The 19,682-nt window shown below is 49.0% G+C and overlaps 1 protein-coding gene across 6 annotated transcripts in view; it reads left to right on the forward strand.

Moving 5' to 3' along the window:
• The first annotated feature begins 12,553 nt into the window (after positions 1–12,553).
• LHX6 (LIM homeobox 6) overlaps positions 12,554–19,682 on the forward strand; it is a 37,527-nt gene continuing 30,398 nt past the window's right edge. Inside the window, exons 1-3 of one of the 6 annotated variants that reach the window (XM_083423133.1) lie at positions 12,554–12,897; positions 14,517–14,702; positions 14,850–14,971. In XM_083423133.1, the coding sequence (XP_083279259.1) occupies positions 12,838–12,897; positions 14,517–14,702; positions 14,850–14,971 (368 nt within the window). In that variant the 5' untranslated portion in view covers positions 12,554–12,837. Of the gene's footprint in view, positions 12,898–13,846; positions 14,314–14,516; positions 14,703–14,849; positions 14,972–19,682 lie in introns of those variants that run through there. The other 5 variants (XM_083423135.1, XM_083423137.1, XR_014507087.1 and 2 more) reach the window with 5 other exon arrangements.

The raw sequence follows: 19,682 nt of genomic DNA on the forward strand, positions 1-19,682 counted from the left end.
GTCAAAGCAACATAATTAACAGAAAACTAAAACATTATCTTAAAGATGAAACATAAAGGAGGTTAACTACAGAATACATATCTAACATAAAGTTAACAAAAAAAATCTTAAAACATTTCAAAAGAAAACATTGCTAAGTGAAGTCAAATATAAAACACACATTTAAAACAGCATAATTAACAAGGGAATAAAATATCATAAGCATGACACGGATGTTTGGCAGGCACAAAAAGATGGGGCAAAAGAATCCAATAATGGGGATTTGTTGTCAGGTATAGTGATGTCCCTCTGGTCTCCCAGGAGCCTCTTTAGTGGAGCTGGGGAGTTTGGGCCCCGCCCCCTAGGCCAGGTGGAAAGGGGCTTGCAGAGAGCGGCCTTCACACCCCAGAGCCAAGCATAATGTGCACACATTACTAAAAGCAAAGGAAGTGCCATATTTTTTGCTCCGTAAGACGCACCTGACCATAAGACGCATCTAGTTTTTAGAGGAGGAAAACAAGAAAAAAATTATTCTGAACAAAACAGTGGATGTATGATTTTTGTGGTTCATGCTGTGGCCACAGACATCTGATTTGACAGTGAGTTTGGGGTTATTGTTGTTAGTCGTGTCCGACTCTTCGTGACCCCATGGACCAGAGCACGCCAGCCACTCCTGTCTTCCACTGCCTCCCACAGTTTGGTCAAAGAGTTTGGGGTAGCCCAATGAAAAAATGCTAAGGATCCATCCGGGCTTTGTAACCACATTTTTGCGCCATTGCAGCCTCATACAATAGTGGGTGGTTTTTTTAGTGCAGGCTGTAGCCATGGCCATGCTATGTGATCTGATGGTGAATTTGAGGTGATCCAGTGCAAAAATCCTGAGGATCCATGGGCTTTTACCTCCCCCCTCCCAGGCAGCCTCCTTTATCTCTAGCGTCCCTTATCTCCCGACCGCTTGCCGATCAGCTGCTTCCTTTCAACACTCCCTTCCCTCTTGTTTGCCTTAGGGTCTTTTCCTTAGCTGGAGTAGTTTTTTGCTCCTCCTTTTCTTCTAATTTCTCCTCTCATTGCTTTAGTCTTCCTGTCTCCTCTCCTTGCAAATTAGCTGTCATTACCTCCCCCCTCCCAGGCAGCCTCCTTTATCTCTAGTGTCCCTTATCTTCCTTCCCGATCGCTTGCCGATTAGCAGCTTTGTTTCAACACCCACTTCCCTCTTTCAAAAAACCCCACATGATCTGCTTTTCTCCACTGGGCAATTTGGCTCCAGGGACCACGCATACAACGCACAGAAATTTCCCCTTACTTTTTGGGAAGAAAAAAGTGTGTCTTATGAAGCGAAAAATACGGTACTCTTTGTGGTTTTTTGGCCAGTCCAGGTAATAATAATAATAATAATAATTTTTATTTATACCCCGCCCTCCCCAGCCAAGGCCGGGCTCAGAGCGGCTTACAAGGAATAATAAAAACAAGATGAATGATTACAACTTAAAAACAAAAGTAAAATACAACATTAAAATAATGGAACATTAAAATATTAAAATGTAGCCTCATCGCAGGAGGAGAAGGAAAAGAAAAAAGAAAGAGGGAGGGAGGGAATCAAATTGGCTCCAAGCCAAAGGCCAGGCGGAACAACTCTGTCTTACAGGCCCTGCGGAAAGAAATCAGATCCTGCAGGGCCCTGGTCTCATGAGGCAGAGCGTTCCACCAGGCCGGAGCCAGAGCTGAAAAGGCCCTGGCTCTGGTTGAAGCCAATCTAACTTCCTTAGGGCCTGGGACCACTAGGGTGTTGTTATTTATGGACCTTGAGGCTCTCCGTGGGGAAGACCGGGAGAGGCGGTCCCGTAGGTACGAGGGTCTATGTTCTAGGTAGAACATAGAACATAGCCTTAATGACTTGGAACCACAAATAGCTCTATGAATTTGTTTAATCTTTTAAACCCATCCAAGTTGATAGCCATTTCACATCTTGTGGGAGTGAATTCCATTGTTTTAAGCCCATGCTGTGTGAAAAAGGATTTCCTTTGGTCTGTCCTGACTCATCCAATATACATTCAGCTTCATTGCATGTCTACAAGTTCTAGTGTCATGATTTGGGGGGGGGGGAGCAGGATCCTTCTTGAGCCACTGTCTTCCTACCATGCACAGTGTTTTATACTTCTAACAAGTCTCCTCTTAGTCACCGCCTCTAAAAAGCTCCCAAAATTGTAACCTCAAAGAGCATTGCTTCAACTGCTGGATCATTTTGGTTGCCCTCTTCTGAGCAGGCATTTGAACCTCTGCCTTAAGTGCAGCAACCAATTTAGGACAATTTAGAAAGGCATCTTGCAAATCTGAGCTCTCAAGCCAATCTAAGGCAGTGGTGGAGAGGCTTCGGTCCAGTTAAGGCTGTTGGACTCCAACTGCCATCAGCTCCAGCCAGCATGGCCAATGACCAGGGGTGGTGGAGTTGTAATAGTTCAGAACTGGAGCATTGCTGGCTGCCTTCCTATCAATGCAGATCTGTTGTCTATCCAACTAGGCCTTGTCTACACTGGCCGGCAGCAGCTAGTTCTCCAGGATTTCAGGCAAGAGGCTTTCCCAGCCCTAAATGGAAATTCTAGAGTTGAATGTCATGCAAAATGGATGTCCCACCACTGAGCTAGTGGTCCTTCCATCACTTGGAGGGCTGCAGGTACCAACCCTGGCTCTAAGGCATGAAGCATCTTTGTCACATGAGCAACAGGAACATACAGAGAGGCAGGGAGATCCATCCACTTTCATTTCCCTCCAAAGCTGAATACGCCAGCACCCAAGGGGTGGGTGTGGGGAGGGTGTGAACTTTTTATCGTTGTTATCTTTATTTCACAACTTCCCATAAAAGATGCTGGAGGGAGGGAGACACACACACACAGAGGGAGAAAGAGAGAATCTTGCTAACCTGGTACGCTTCAGATGTTTTGGACTACAACGCATCAACTCTGCTGACAGGAGGCTGATAGGAGTTGTAGATCAAAACAACTGGAAGGCACCAGATTAGCAAAGGCATATATTAGTTATATCCGCCCATCAGACTGGGTTGCCCCAGCCACTCTGGGCAGCTTCCAGTAAATTAAAATATCAGTCACAGTAAAACATCAAACATTAAAAGTTTCGGTATACAGGGCTGATTTCAGATGTCTACTAAAAGTCACATAGTTGTTCGTTTCCTTGACATCTGATGGGAGGGCATTCCACAGGGTGGACGTGACTACAGAGAAGGTCCTCTGCTCCCTGTAACCTCACCTCTTGTCTGGGCTGAATGATGGGGGTGGAGAGGATCCTTCAGGTATACAGAGCCAAAGCCATTTAGGGCTTTAAAGGTCAACACCAACACTTTGAATTGTGCTCGGAAACGTACTGGGAGCCAATGCAGATCTCTCAGGACCAGCGATATATGGTCTCTGTGGCCCCTCCCAGTCACCAGTCCAGCTGCCACATTCTGGATTAGTGGTAGTTTCCGAGTCACCTTCAAAGGTAGCCCCATGTAAAGCACATTGCAGTAGTCCAAGCGGGAGATAGCCAGAGCATGCACCACTCTGGTGAGACAGTCTGAGGGCAGGTAGGGTCTCAGCTGGTGTACCAGATGGAGCTGGTAAACAGCTGCCTTGGACACACAAATGACCTGCAATTCCAAAATGATCCCCAGGCTGCACACCTTGTCCTTCAGGGGCACAGTTACCCCATTCAGGATCAGGGAGTCCCCCACAGCTGCCCGTTCCATGTCCCACAGAAACAGTACTTCTGTCTTGTTGTGGTTCAACCTCAATCCATTGACCACCATCTGCCCCCCAACCATCTCCAGACACCCACACAGGACATTCATCTCCTTCACTGGTCTTTGATTTAAATGAGAGGTAGAGCTGGGTATCAAACGCATACTGGTGAACCTGAAACCCAACTGGAAGGGGTCCAAACATCCCACATCATACTGGTGTGCCTGGAGTTGTTCCGCAACTACCATCTCAATCACCTTGCCCAAGAATGAAAGATTTGAGACTAGACAATAATTGGCCATAGTGACTAGGTCCAAATATGTTTTTTTTTAAGAAGCATTTTGGTAACCGCCTCTTTACGTCTGCTAATAAGACCAGGCAGACAATCAGCAGGAGGTCCCAGGCTCAGTCCCCAATGGCAGGAAAATACTCCCAGTCTGAAGCCCTGGAGAGCCACTGTGCCCAGCTGGTATAGGCAGTACTGAGGGAGATGGACTAGTGGTCTGGCTCAGTATTAAGGCAGCTCCCTATGTCGATAGGTGATCATGAATTATAGCCACATTGGGTCACGTTGCCGTGGTTGGTGGTGGTGGAGGCGGCAGCAGCCAAGTAATTACAATCATAGAAATGGAGAATTGGAAGGGACCATGAGGATCATCTAGTCCATCCCCTTTGTCTGGATACTATTTACACCACACAAGCACCACTGTTTGTGCTGTCCAGTGTAGTTAGGGGTGGGAGCTCCCTGCCCGAATGCCTAGTTTTAGCATGTGGCCATTCCATAGAGGGAAATGCAGCCAATATCTGCTCTGGTTCGTATCGCTGAATCTGTCTGATATTGTTGTTGTTGTTTAGTCATTCAGTCCTGTCCGACTCTTCGTGACCCCATGGACCAGAGCACGCCAGGCACTTCTGTCTTCCACTGCCTCCCGCAGTTTGGTCAGATTCATGTTTGTAGCTTCGAGAACACTGTCCAACCATCTCGTCCTCTGTCGTCCCCTTCTCCTTGTGCCCTCCATCTTTCCCAACATCAGGGTCTTTTCCAGTGAGTCTTCTCTTCTCATGAGGTGGCCAAAGTATTGGAGCCTCAGCTTCAGGATCTGTCCTTCCAGTGAGCACTCAGGGCAGATTTCCTTCAGAATGGAGAGGTTGGATCTTCTTGCAGTCCATGGGACTCTCAAGAGTCTCCTCCAGCACCATAATTCAAAAGCATCAATTCTTCGGCGATCAGCCTTCTTTATGGTCCAGCTCTCACTTCCATACATCTGTCTGATATACTTGTTAGCAAAACATGACCTTGCTGCATTCAACACATGTTTCTGATGCATGCACGGGGGGGGGGGGGGTGACACCCAATGACGGGTGGGGAACACCCATTAGTCCTAACCAACATGTCAAATGATCAGAGAGAAGGAGAGCTTTGGTGCAACAGCTTCTTGAAAGCCCCAGGGTTCCCATGGGGCTTTCTGATTAGGTAGAGTCGAGTCAGGTGGTGGGGAGAAGGGGGTACAAAATTCCTACCCCATGACCTTGTAGCCATTGGTAGAATGCCCTTGAACACCTCCAGAAACCCAAATTGCACCTGAGGAAATAGGAACTGTCCTTATACTTGCAAGAGAATGTCATGTTTTTTTAAACTTGTTTTGTGACCTGCTTTGAGGTCCCAAAGACCAAAAGGCGGCAAATAAATGCTCAGTAGATAAAGGCAGGGATGCGGGTGGCGCTGTGGGTTAAACCACAGAGCCTAGGACTTGCTGATCAGAAGGTCAGAGGTTCGAATCCCCACGACGGGGTGAGCTCCCGTTGCTCGGTCCCTGCTCCTGCCCACCTAGCAGTTCAAAAGCACGTCAAAGTGCAAGTAGATAAATAGGTACTGCTCCAGCAGGAAGGTAAATGGCATTTCCGTGCGCTGCTCTGGTTCACCAGAAGTGGCTTAGTCATGCTGGCCACATGACCCAGAAGCTGTACGCTGGCTCTCTCGGCCAATAAAGTGAGATGAGTGCCGCAACCCCAGAGTCAGCCACGACTGGACCTAATGGTCAGGGGTCCCTTTACGTTTACCTAAATAAAGGTGGAGTGAGATCAAGGGCCTCCAATTTAAAAAGTACAGTGGTACCTCGGGTTATATACGCTTCAGGTTACAGACTCCACTAACCCAGAAATAGTACCTTGGGTTAAGAACTTTGCTTCAGGATGAGAACAGAAATCGCACGGCGGCAGCGGGAGGCCCCATTAGCTAAAGTGGTGTCTCAGGTTAAGAACAGTTTCAGGTTAAGAACGGACCTCCAGAACAAATTAAGTTCTTAAGCCGAGGTACCACTGTATCAGGAAGCAGGAGTGGAGAGGCAGACCTCCATCTGAGATCTTGCAGCACCATGACAAGTGAGAAGAGGCAAGGGCAGACCGGTGGCCAGACTCTGTCTGCACAAAGAAGCAGCCATGCAGGAAGGTGGGCAGCTGGTGGGTCTCAGTTTCTCTTTTGTTGTTGCCAGCCTAATGTGTTTTTGAGGTTTTTGGTGCAGCATCAGCCTCTGGAGCAGCCCCCAAAATGACTTCCTCTCCCTTGCAGTGGCCAATTTGGATGTCAAGCTCAATCAGGGTGATTATCCATCGCTGGCGCTCCATCTTCTCATGTTACTTCCCTGGGCCTGACTCCACAGAGAAGCCCCAGCGAGGTCCTTGCGCCACAGAGGTGATCAAATTTCTAAGCAGGCCCACTTTGGATGCGGCTGCCAAGAGGCCAAGGTGACGGGCGGATGGGATAATTTGCTTTCATGCTGCCAGGCAGGCTCAGATGGGCTGGTGCCCAAAGCAGAGACGTGTGCCAAGTCTGGGCAAGAGAGCAGTCAACAGCCAGCTTTCCCTTCCTTCCTCCCTGTCCACAGTTGATGGGGTGGCTCAACTCCACTGACTACCCAAGTCACTTTGAGGGCCATGTGCAAATCTTGCCAGGCATCTTCATTCATTAGCCAATTACTTCAGGTTCTTTGCTGGCATCAGACATTTTGGGTTTGTCCCAGAATTCAGCATCCTGAGAATTTGAGTTTGTTGCGAAAAGAACAAGATTCTAGTCATGACAGTAGAAACTTGGTGAAATGATAAAACAATAAAATTATCATTTAATAATTTTCAACAACATACAAAAAAGTTAAAACCACAGTACTTGTGGTGGGGGTGTAAATATGCACAACCTTTTTTTGGCAAAAGGTGTTTAAGGAGATAATAGAAATTACAGGGTTAAAGCTGACCGAAAGTCCAGAGGTAGCATTGGTATCAGTTTATGATGGGGTGGAAGGTTCACAGGCTGTGAAGGACCTGTTCACAAATGTATTGATAGCTGCACGAATTATTATAGCCAGGAAGTGGAAGGGGCAAGCAGAATATAAAATGGAAGAATGGTAGGAATGGTAAGAAGGTGTGGGATACAGTGGACGCTCAGGTTGCAAACATGATCCGTGCGGGAGGCACGTCCGCAACCCAGAGCGTCCGCAACCCACAGCGCCGTGTCTGCGCATGCGTGGGTTGCGATTCAGCGCTTTTGTGCATCCGCAAATCGCCAAACCCCAGAAATAACCCGTTCCAGTACATCTGGGTTTCAACGTGTCCGTAACCCAAAAACGCGCAACCTGAAGCGTCTGTAACCTGAGGTATGACTGTATAGCTATTAACGATAAACTAACATGTGCCATTAAGGTAAGACGGGGAATATGCAGGAGAAATGATTTTGAGGAGATATGGAGGGTGTTTGTGGAATTTGTACTGTAAAAACAGAAAAGGGTCAAACCATCACAAGAGGTGTTGAAATTTTGGGAGGCTGGATAGTTACAATGGAATGGTCTCGATGGTGGGGTGCATTTGTTTATTCTTATTTATTTATAATTATTAAAAATAATTTAAAAAATAAATTATAAGGGGGGACACACCTACAGTAGACTAGATTAAAATAAATTAAAACTCATACAAGCTTTTTAAACATCTGGATAGTCTTTAAATAATAATGTCTTTAGCAGGCACACACACAAATACAGCAAAGGCATCATCTGCCTGATATCAATGGGCAGTGAGTTCCAAAGTGTAAGTCCAGAGGATACCATGGTCAATGGTATAAAATGCAGATGAGAGATCAAGAAGCAGGACTAAGATTGAACTCTCTGCAGAGGACACCCACCCACCCACCCAGATAGCCCCCCCCCCCGCTAGATTTAATAAGCCAGGAGGGAGAAGAGCAAGGGGGGCATGCATTGCTACCAATATCTTGTCCAAATCAGCTGACTGCATAAGGTGAAACTGATTCTACAAAATATCCTCAAAGCATAGCTGTCAACTTTCAGATTTGAAAATAAGGGATCAGCAGCCTCACCTGTCCTGGGGACAGTCTTTTTTTTTTTTTAATAAAATGTTATTAGATATTTTATAATTGTAAAGAAAAAAACAGTGAAAAAAACAATACATGAATTCAACGAACAGTACATCGACAATAAAAAAGAAAAAGAAAACAATACAGCAATACAACATAAGAAAAAAACAAAAACACACATCCAAATTTTTATATCCAAATCTTTCATTAGCTTATTTCCTCGACTTCCTCGCACCTCCCTTTTTTGTATTCTAGTTCAAATTATTAAGTTCAACAAATTCTTTCCCTCTTCTTCAATTTTTGTTCTATAATTTATCTTAACACAATTTAACTTTCAATTTTCCAGTTTAACACATTAGCACTTAATATTCATATAATTCTTAATAACCCTTCTGCTAAAACCATATAACTTCATTCCAATATACTTCTAACATTCATTAATTTTGCAATATTTCTCTAAATATACTTTAAATTTTTTCCAATCTTCTTCCATTGACTCTTCTCCCTGGTCTCGGATTCTGCCAGTCATTTCTGCCATTTCCATGTAGTCCATCAGTTTCATCTGCCATTCTTCCCGGGTGTGTAGTTCTTGTGTCTTCCAGTGCTTTGCAATAAGTATTGCACCTGTCCCGGGGACAGTCTACAGGATATCTAACAATCTGGGATAGCAGCGGGAAGCAGCGGGAAACAGCGCTGGAAAAAGGGAATTTCCCGCAAAAAAAGCTATGCTTTAATAGTGGCACTGGGTACTTCAACTGCAACAGTGTAGAGCAGAGGTAGGCAACCTAAGGCCCATGGGCCACAAGCAGCCCACAGAGGTCATTTAACCAGACCACGAGCTGCCCCCCCCCCAACGAGCCACCCACTTGGCGAGTCCCTGTGTGCTGTGCTAAACTGGTGCAGCATGGCTCGGAGACTTGCTTCCGTGGTGCTGGAAATCACGTCTGCACAGTCGGAGACACCGGAAATCATGTCTATCCAGACGCCGGAAATTGCAGCTGCGCATGCTCCTGCGCACATGCAATCCAGCCCACAGAGGGATATTCGCTGGAGTGAACTGGCCCAGGCGAGGTAAACCTTGCTGACCCCTGGTGCAGAGTCAAGATCACTCTGCAGTAGAGTGACTGAAAGCTCATAGCAAGTTGGTCACAGCAGGTGCTCCAAAAGTCCCTCCCCCACGCTGGGAGTCAGTAACCTCTGAACCAACCAAAACAACTCCACTGGTTGGCTGCTAGAGGGTGCACTGCCACACGGCAGGCACAATTATATGTTCTGACCAGCGTTTGGTTGGCTTCAGAGTGAGACCTGTGCCACTTGCGCTCCAACCCTCCCCTCGTCTGACGTGCTTCATGGTGTGGAGCTCCTCAGAGGACCACGGGCCTGTTTGTGTCATAATCTGGTGCATGGGCGGCAAGAGTCCAGGACTGGTACGCTAGGACCAAGGTGTGGGCAGTGATGCTGGTAGCCTTCTAGCTGGTGGGCCCAAAGTCAGGAGCAAGTCCATCACAGGTCAGGGACCAGAGGAAGCCAGGATGCAGAATAACTGCACCAAACTGGAACAGGAACAGGTTACAGCATGGCATGAAATAACATTGCAGTGGCAACAACCCAGAATGAAGTGCAGACCTTAGCCCTCCTGAGTTTGCCTCCAGATGCAGCACATCACCTCTTTTTTGTTTTTCCCCTCAAAATTTTTATTGTTTTCCCCAAAAAATTAAACAAACAAACAAATATACAAACAAACATAAATCTCAACCGTATTCAAACCAAACTTAGTAACATTGTTAAGTGACTTCCTCGTATCCCCCCTGGTTGAATTTCAGTGTATATAATTTTAACGGTTTTCAAAACCAGTATTCTTATAAAATTAACTTATTCACTTAACATATATATTTTTTTTACTTTCTAGTTTAGCATCTCCAATTAATTTAACTTAACATATTTAATTAAATAATCTTTAAATTTCATTCATTCTTCCTGGTAGTCTTCCTCCTTCTGGTCGCGGACTCTTCTGGTCAGGTCGGCTACCTCCCAAGAATCCATCATCTTCATCTGCCAATCTTCCACTGTTGGTACTTCTTGTGTTTTCTAATTCTTAGCTAATAAAATTGGAGCAGCAGTTGTGGCATACGGAAATAGTTTAACATCTTTCCTGGGCAATTCCAAACCTATTATTCCAAGAAGAAAGGCCTCTGGTTTCTTGATAAATGTATATTTCAACATTTTTTTTTCAATTCATTATAAATCTTCTCCCAGAAGTCTTACACCTTGGGACAGGTTCACCACATATGATAAAAGGTACCCTCTTTTTCTGTACATTTCCAGCATCAATTATCATTGTTAAGGTAAATCTTTGCTAGTTTTGCTGGAGACAAATACCATCTATACATCATTTCCATTATACTTTCCTTTAACAGAGTACATTCAGTGAACTTGATCCCCTTCTTCCACAGCCTTTACTGCACATCACCTCATTTGACCCCTGCCAGCCTGTACTTCTTTCCTCCAAAACAAGCATGGCCAGGGCCTGGTCCCTGCAAATACTCACAGCACTCAGGGCCCGGTCCCTGCAAATACTCACAGGACTTGGGGCCCGGTCCCTGGGTGAGGACATGTAATATGCCTTGGTGGTTAAAAGCATCATGTAACGCACACACAAACAACCCCAAACACATTTGATTCCTGCCTAGTGAACATTAGCATGTTATTTGCATGATGGAGCATGATAGTTAACGTAAGATGACATAAGGACATCAGAAGAGCCTGCTGGTTCAGGCCAATGGCCCATCTAGGCCAGCATCCTGTTCTCACAGTGGCCAACCAGATGCCTGTGGTAAACCCATGAGCAGAATTTGAGCATGAGAAGCACTCTCCCCTCCTGTGGTTTCCAGAAACTGGCATTCGGAAGCATTCACTGCCCCTGACCACAGAAGCAGAGCAGAGCCATCATGGCTGGTAGCCATTCATAGCCTTCTGCTCTGTTCTTCTTTTCTTTCCCTCTTTTGAAGCCATGGTCTCAGTTGGTGGCCATCACTGAGTCCTGTGGGAAGGAGTTCCGTAGATTAACTCTGTGCTGCACGAAGAGGGACTTAATTTTATCTGTCCTGAGTCATCTAACATTCAGCTTTGTTGGGTGAGAGGGAGAGATGGACCGAGGCCACTTCACACACACACACACACACACACACACACACACACCATAAAATACTTGAGGGGGTCAGGCCTCCTCAAGTTCATGGACATCGTCATTCAAATGGTGTGTGTGCACTGGATCTTTTGATCAGTTATGTGGGGCAGGGCTTATAGAATCATAGGGTTGGTAGGGACCAGCAAAGGTCATCTAGTCCAACCAATACAGGACTCTCAACTGATGCTTCGATGACCGATGGGCATCCAACCTCTGCTTGAAAACCTCCAAGGAAGGAGAGTCCACCACCTCCCAAGGGAGACAGTTCCACTGTCCAACACCTCTTACCATGGAAAAGTTTTTCCTGATGTTTGATTTGAATCTCCTTTCTTGTAACTTGAAGCCATTGATTTGGGTCCTACCTTCCAGAGCAGGAGAAAACAAGCACGCTCCCTCTTCCATGTGACAGCCCTTGAGATATTTGAAGATGGCTATCAATTCTCCTCTCAGTCTCCTCTTTTCCAGGCTAAACATACACAGTTCCTTCAACTAGACTCTTGATCATGGGTAGGCAAACTAAGGCCCGGGGGCCGGATCCGGCCCAATCGCCTTCTAAATCTGGCCCACAGATGGTCCGGGAATCAGCGTGTTTTTACATGAGTAGAATTTGTCCTTTTATTTAAAATCTGTCTCTGGGTTATTTGTGTGGCCTGTCTGATGTTCTTACATGAGTAGAATGTGTGCTTTTATTTAAAATGCATCTCTGGGTTATTTGTGGGGCATAGGAATTCATTCATATTCCCCCCCCCCCAAAAAATAGTCCAGTCCCCCACAAGCTCTGAGGGACAGTGGACCGGCCCCCTGCTGAAAAGGTTTGCTGACCCCTGCTCTTGATCATCCTAGTTGCCCTTTGCACACCTTCCAGTTTGTCAACATCCTTCCTAAATGGTGGTGCCCAGAATTAGACACACAGTATTCCAGATGTGGTCCGACAGAGGCACCAATAGAGTGGTGCTATTACTTCTGTTGATGCATGCAAGAATAGCATTAGCTTACTTGCCACCGCCCGGCCCCCCAATATTTTATTCAAGTTGGCACTTAAAATAATGAATCAAATAGTAAATAAAAGCATAGCTCCAAATCCTTTGCCACCCACTAGCCCCCTAACCCTCTCCACATTCCCAAGCCAGAACTTCTGGTCCACGCAGCTCATCCTAGTACTTTCACTTATATTTGTGTGTGAGCCTAAATTATTAGAAGGGGACTTAGGGGGCTCAGCCTCTCTCTCACTGCCCTCCTCCGTGCGAGCTCCCTTCATGGTGAGAGAAGGAAGAACGCTGCACATGCTCAGAGGCACTCTCTTCCGTGCGCGCCTCTTCATTCAACGACGTGCAAGATCCGAGCCCTGCGGGGATATCCTGGTCCGTCTCGCTCCTTCTCTGCTGCTCTCGCCGCCCCGTCTAGCTTCAGGAAAGAAAGGAAGGAGGAACAGGAGTGGGGGAGCGCCCTAGTTTTCTTTTTTTTTTTTAAAGAAGGAACATTAAAGTTGTTTCCAGCAGCCGCCTCGGGTGAGTCACGTCTGGGCGGCCGCTGCGGAGGGGAGCTCCCCTCCTCGTGTGCCCCCCAACAACCCGCCCCCGTCCATGTTCTGGAAGAATGAGACCTCCACCCCCCAGTCCGAGGGCAAGCAGTCGCGGACTGAGGTGAGGCATGGCATTGTGGGGAGGGGCAGAAAAAGCGGACAGGACCCCTTCTGTGCATGTGGAGGGAGGGGAACTAGGGGGGCCTCCTGTGCCCCGTGCAAACTCTAGAGAGGAGAGCGGGGGGGGGGGGCAAATGAATGTCCTGAAGTGGGGGAGAAAAAACGTGCCACCCTGGTTTGGGGGTGGGGTCGTAGTTTTGAGAACCAGGTCCACAATCCCTCAAGCAAGAAGGAGCCAGTACCCCCCCCATACACCTGAGCTGGATGACACCTAGGCTCGCTTGGGATGGGGGGGACTGAGAGATTGTTCCCCCCCCAAAAAGAAGCATACAATGATAAAAGAGGCCTAACTGCAACCCCCCGCCCCGCCGCCCCCGTCTTTGACTCCCCAGCTTCTATAGAGGAGGACAGATGTGACCCCCCCACCCTAACCCCTTCCCTGCCTTTTGCGGGGGTGGGGAGAGAGATTGTGAGATCCCCTCGCTGATCTCCCAGGTGACTCTATCTCCCCATCTCCTGCATCTCTTTTCCTGGGGGGCATGTTTCGAGATATTCCTTCTGCTTTAAGTGCCTTGGGGAGGATGGTCTCCTCGAGAGCAAAAGGGGCCTCCTTAGGAGTAAATAAAATAGAATAAAATGCCCTCTGGAAGCTTCCGCGGCGGCGGCGGCGGCGTAGGCGGCGTATCGTATCGTATCGTGGACGAGAGTGTCGGTTGGAAAATGTTGGTGGTAAATTTCGGGTAGCGGGAGAGGAAGGAGAGTCTTCTCACGGGTTTGTTTGTGGTGGGGAGGTCGAGGTCGCCTCCTCCCTCTTTCTGCTGAGCGCGGGTGGGGGTCTCAGTTCTTTGGTGCTCGGGGGGAGAGGGAGGAGAAAGTGCGACTGCGGTGGGGGGGGGGGAGAGAGAAGAGCAGGAAAGGGGCAGGCAGGCGCTGCTATTGCGCAGCCCACCCGACGGCGAGGCTGATTGAAAAACGCTGCCTTTCTGGCTGGGCATGGGCGCTAATTGCAGGCGCTTCGGGGCGGCGTAGGGAGGACGACGACGCGGACGCGGCTGCAGCAGCAGCTTTGGCGAGGCAAAGCGAGCCTGGAGCGCAGCGATTACCTCGAGAGCCGCTTTTCAAAGCCACCCCCCTTCTTTCCTTTCCTCTCCCCCCCCCTCGCAAATTGCTCCATTAACAAGCCCTACCGCCTCTACCTTTCTTCTTTCCCTTCTCTCTCCCTCTCTCTCTCTCTCCCTCTCCCTCTTTTTTGATCGACGCCGTTTCTATGGCCACTACAAAGTTGAGGTTTATTGTCTGGAGCGGGCTTATATAGAGGGGGGGGGGCATGGAGCCCCGCAGCTAGAGCCTTTCCGCCAGTTTCAGAAGCAGCAGCATCAGCAGCGAGGAACGTCTCCACCGCGCGCCTTGACGAATGGTAAGCCTGCTTCCGACGGGGAGGACGAAGCGCAGCAGACTGAGAAATGGGGGAAGGAAGGGAAGAGAAGGAAGGAAGGAAGGAGAAGGGAGAAGGCTGGTCCTCCGTCTCTCAGGGGAGCCCTGGGCTGCTGGGCGCTGTCGGGCTCCCGCGGAGCTGTGCCGCCCGTCTAACGCCTCTTGGTTTTCTCTCGCTCTCCGCAGGCCCAGCCGGACGGCGAAGCGCTCCCGAGCGCCCTGGATAAAGAAGAGGCGCGCTCGGGCGCCAGCACGCCCTCCACACCCTCCGTCTGCTCCCCACCGTCCTCCGCCTCCTCCTCCTTGCCGTCGGGGGCCAAGAACATCTGCTTCAGTTGCGGCGTGGAGATTGTGGACCGGTACCTGCTCCAGGTAAAGGGCAGCCGCGGAGAGGGGGAATGGTTGGCGGGCAGGTGTGTTGTGGGGTAGAGGCAGTGGACGGACAGGGGTTTTCACCGCCAGACCCCTCAGCCCTCATCTCAGGTCCCTTTTGCCTCCCCCCCCCCCCACTCCTCGCAGGTGAACGACCTCACTTGGCACATGCGTTGCCTGGAATGTTCAGTGTGCCGGACCTCGCTTCGCCGGCAGCACACCTGCTACGTCAAGAACAAAGAAATCTATTGCAAAAGGGACTATTTCAGGTAGGTTCCAAGAGGCCGCGGGGATGGACGGAACTGTGGGACTGAGGGAGGGCGAATCCGTAGCGATTCCGCTTGCTTTGGAATTTCCTGGTTGCTGGATCAGCATGTTCTGGAAAGGTCTCCTGTACGCCCGGGCGGGTTTGCTCTGGATCACTTTTAAAGTGATGGTTTCATATGCAGCGCAGCGAAGTTTACTTGGGAAGAACTCGAGGTGGGCCTGGAGCTTTCAGAGAGAAATTATCTCAGCTTTGGAGAATGGGAGAGTCTTGGGTTTCTTGTGGTGTTTTGCCCCGTAGCGTTCATTCTCGATTTGCGGGATGCGGCTAATGATGCATTCACTGGTACCTAAAGAAGGACTCGAACTGAACGTGTGAACAAAGCATTAACTCAGGTGCAAATTGTTCAGTCTTCTGGTCTTTGCTCACCAAATCTTGGCCAAAAAAGTGTGGGATATATATATATAGGCGCGCGCACCCAGTTAGGCAGGATTCCGAATTTGCTTGATTTTAATTTATACTGGTTCTTAATCCTGATTAATTAATCCGGATTTAAAAAATTTAAACTTTAAAACAGGCGTCCCAATCTCAAACCAGTTCCTTCCTTTAAGATTAGGATTTGGTAATGAAAACGAAGTCCCGCTCGGATTCCTGACTAGGCGTAACTCCGGAGCGGAGGCGGGCGCTGGTTTTGGTTTGGAGCTGCCCGCCTCCAACATCCTTTTTCTGAGGGGGGCAACTCTGCAGGTCGGAAGCGGGTGCGCTTTGACGGCGGAGGCAGAAACGTCCACTTTTTGGCCTTATCTCGGATTGTCTCCAGGTGTTTCGTTGTCCGCCCGGGCCAGAGATTTGGAGTTTGGAGTGAGCGAAGCGGGCAGCTGCACTTTCCTGTAGAAAGGGGGGGGGGGCAGCTAAATCCGAATCCGTCTCTTTCTTGAAGGGTTTTTTGGGGGGGCTTTCTAAGAATAGATAAAAGCGGAAAGACACCCCTCCAAGAGATTGAATAAGGGTAGATTATTCTGGGCAAGTGGGGGGGGGGGGATTCGAATTATACCTAGGGCACCTGAGCGCTTCCCAGGGCTGTTCTGTGAACTGGCTGACCCCCGAGGGCGAGCACTAGGGGTGGGGTGCGTCCAGATTCGTTGCCGGGGTTTCTCTCCCTTTCGCAGAAATTTACTGAGGAGGCTGTGAAGAATCAAGGGGCGGGGGTGGGTGGGCGCCGGGTCTCTGGGTCAGGGCCACCCCTTGCTCGGCGGACGAAGCCCCCTTTCTAAGGACTGCGGAAGAGACTTCCAGCGAAGTTGATCCGGTGCCTCTCAGTCCAGTGCTAGACTGGACAGGCCTCTGGGGCGAGGGGGGCGGAGCAGGAAATCTCCTGCAGCGGTGAAGCCAGCCAAGGCCAAAGGACAACAACGCCTCGTTTCCTCCTCCCCCCCCCCAACTGCCTCGACCGTTTTCTGTAGCTGAGAGAAGGACCCGCTCAAATAGTTTTTGTGAGGTTTTGTTTTGTTTGTGTATGTGTGGTTTAATAAAAAAACAACCTACGCGCGCTTTTACCTAGTTTGGATTTGACGGGTTGCGTGGCGCGTTTGGAACGGCCTTTGCCCCCCAGCCCGCTTTCTCAAACTGACATACCCTTCCGCACAATGGGTTTGCTTTATAATACTACGGTTTTTGAGAGGATAAATGAGATCAGGAGGGCTGGGCGATGTTCGGCAGGGAAACGGGCGCCCTTCTGGAGTAAAGGAAAAACGGCCGGCGCCTTTGCTTCGGCGCCCGGGACCCGCCGTGCTAAATAGAGGAAGGGAGACGTTGTCTGAGTGGCCCAGAATGCTCTGAATCCCGAACCCTTCGATGGCACTTGCTGAGATAATAATAATAATAATAATAATAATAATAACAACAACAATAACAACAACAATAAAAACACCTATTCGGGCTATAAAGCGAGATATATTTCAAATAAACATAAGAAGAGCAGAAGTAGTGCCCGCTGGATCAGGCCAATGGCCCACCTGATAGCTTTCAAATGCCTTTCAAATAAAACGGAATTTTACGCGCCGCTTCAAGGTAGCCAGGGAGCGCTGCAAACTATTGTAGTTTGCATTGCTTTTTCCAAATAATGGTCGGCGAATTTTGTGACTTACTCCAGGAGCTGGAAGCGGACCCACCCAAGCAAATCCGAACTCCGGGGTTTGAAGGCGCTGGATCAAAAAAGGAACCTGGGATTGCGGGCGGAAGGTGGGGACTGGGGGTGGGCGCTTGCCCCAGCCCCCGAGGGGAAGGCTCTTCCCATGGAATCGGGCCCTCCTAAAAGAAAGTCCTTCTTTGTCCATTCCTTGGCTTGGGACCCCCTTCTCTCCCTCAGCGCCCTCCCGGCCTGCCGTCGAGGAGGTCCGAGGCGGGCAAACCCTTTCTGGGGGCAGACGCTTCGGGAAAGGGGGAGAGGTCGCCCTCTCGCCAGGCGCTGCCCTCCTAATGCGCCTTGAGGCGGCCGCGCAGCACCAGGTTTCCTCGAGGGACCAAGGCGCCCTGGACGGCGCGCGCTGGGGGTCACCTTTTCCAGAAGGGGAAAAACGAAGCAGGCGAGCTCTGTTGCAGAGCGCGTTGCTGAAATCACAGCGCTGCGGAGCTGCCTGATTTTTAAACCTTTCCTTACCGAAAATAATAGTAGTAATAGTTGTTTTGTTTTATTGTTGTTCCCACAGTAGTTATATCCACTGAAATGAATGGACGTGGCTAACGGGTCTCAGTTGTTCGAGCGGAGCAGAAGAACTTACATGCAGTTGTTTTTCCTGTTACCATTATTTTTTATTCAACGAATTTCTATTCAAAATGCAACCGCTGAGTCCATTCATATCAGTGGATCTACTCTGAGGGTGACTAGGACCGATGGCAACTTATCTGTTACTATTAATAATACAACATCAACATCTAGTCAAATTCTCGGGTTTTCGAAGTTCTCCTTCCAGTTGCGTTTCCTAAAATAAAGGCTAGTCGAGTTTCCTGGGTCTTACTTCCTCACGAGTGGGTGGATCGGGGTCTTCATCCCAACGTCCTTCTCAGTCTTTGGCATTTGCCACCCCCCACCGCCCTCCGCTGTCGCGTGTCTGGAATCTACGCCACTGGACAACCGCCCGGGTTATAGCATTGCCCCGGACTAAAAAAACGGAAAAGAACCCCGCAAACCAAAGATGCCCGAAAACGGGGTAAGGAGAACCAGAAGGAAAAAGGAAGGAAAAACAAGAAAGAGGAAGCTAGGAATCGTTACGGTTTTGTGTTTGCAAACAAGCACTGTCGTGGCAAGATTTCGAGCCGAAATGGATTCGAAGCGAGACCGGTTTGCTAGTTACGCAGCGCAAGTGCTTTCAGTTTTTAAAAACTCATACTAGCTAGGGTGAAAAATAATGGGGAGCGTGTGATGGTTTAGGAGATCTCCCCAAGCCAAGGCGGCGGCGGGAAGATGGTGCTAAAATGTTTGGAGTGATTTAAGGAACCTGAATAAATGAGTCCCATTGCAAGGCATCTCCCGCCGCCCCGCTTGCCCGCCTTCGGGAGGCTGACCTCGCCTGGCTGGGCAGTGTCTGCCCACCCGCAGTGGGGGGTAGCCTACCATGAATCCCCTCTCCCTCCCAGCAAAGGAACTTGCAAATGAGGGTCGCGGCTGGATCTTGGTTCTGAGAGCTGCGGGGCGAGCAGCCTCTTCGGGGCGGAGGTCGGCTCTCGGTTCCAATCTGGCTCTTTCCTTATCTCTAGATACTTGCGCCGCTGTCCCGGCCAGGGATTTTATGAGAGACAGAGAGGATCTTAAGGCTGAGATCTTGCAAGGTTCACTCCCTCTACCTGGGAGAAAATATCACTGGGGCACGGGGGAGTCGCCTATAAGTAAAAACCTGCGCGGGATTTGCCCGTAAGGCTGCAAATTCTCGGGGTGGAGAGCGGGGAAAATGCTCCATGGAGCGCAGCGGTTCTTGCTCCCGAGCAACCGCACCGAGAATCGCGCTGCGGAAAACGGAACATTCTTAAATTCCAGCGGTATGCGGAAAGAGATTTGCTCTTGAAGAGAACAAATACAAAAATTGTAATAGAGGAAGCGGAGAGATTTGATAAAAGTTGAAAACCCTGCCTTTGTTCTTTAAAACACTGCGCATCAGAGGGCGTCGAGCAGGTTTGAAAAATTCAGGTGATGCTCCACCAACTCCGCTCCGGTCTTGGGCTTCGCCTTCATCATCTGACATTTTCCGGGACACCAAAATCCACGCCACATCTTGACTAAATGTGTCCCCTCCTCACCATCCCGAAAGAAAAGGTGTAAATCAAAATCGAGGTCTTGGCAAGTTTGGGGGGGTATTAATTGGACGCTAAACACCCGCCCCGCCCCCCGAAAAAGACATCCTTCTGAAGCAACCTCTGATTGAGGCTCTTGCCGGGTGTCTCTGAATGGAGATTGCAGAGGGAGGGTCGCGATCAGATTCGCAGGAGAGGGGGCTATTTTTTGGAACTTTGATTGAAACTTCAAAGACAGAACAAAAGTCAGTTAAGCCCACAGCACTTATTTTCCAGTTATTTAATCCATTATTTATTTTTACTTTTAGCAGCCAAAGGAACTGTTATTTCCTCCGGCTGCCGCTACTCACTTTCCCCGCAATAAACCGAGAGATCCGCATCTATGTTCATAATTATAATTTGAAATTCTTGCTGTGTTATCAAATAAG

Source organism: Podarcis tiliguerta (assembly GCF_965153285.1).
Source record: "Podarcis tiliguerta genome assembly, chromosome: Z".
Lineage (NCBI taxonomy): Eukaryota > Metazoa > Chordata > Lepidosauria > Squamata > Lacertidae > Podarcis > Podarcis tiliguerta.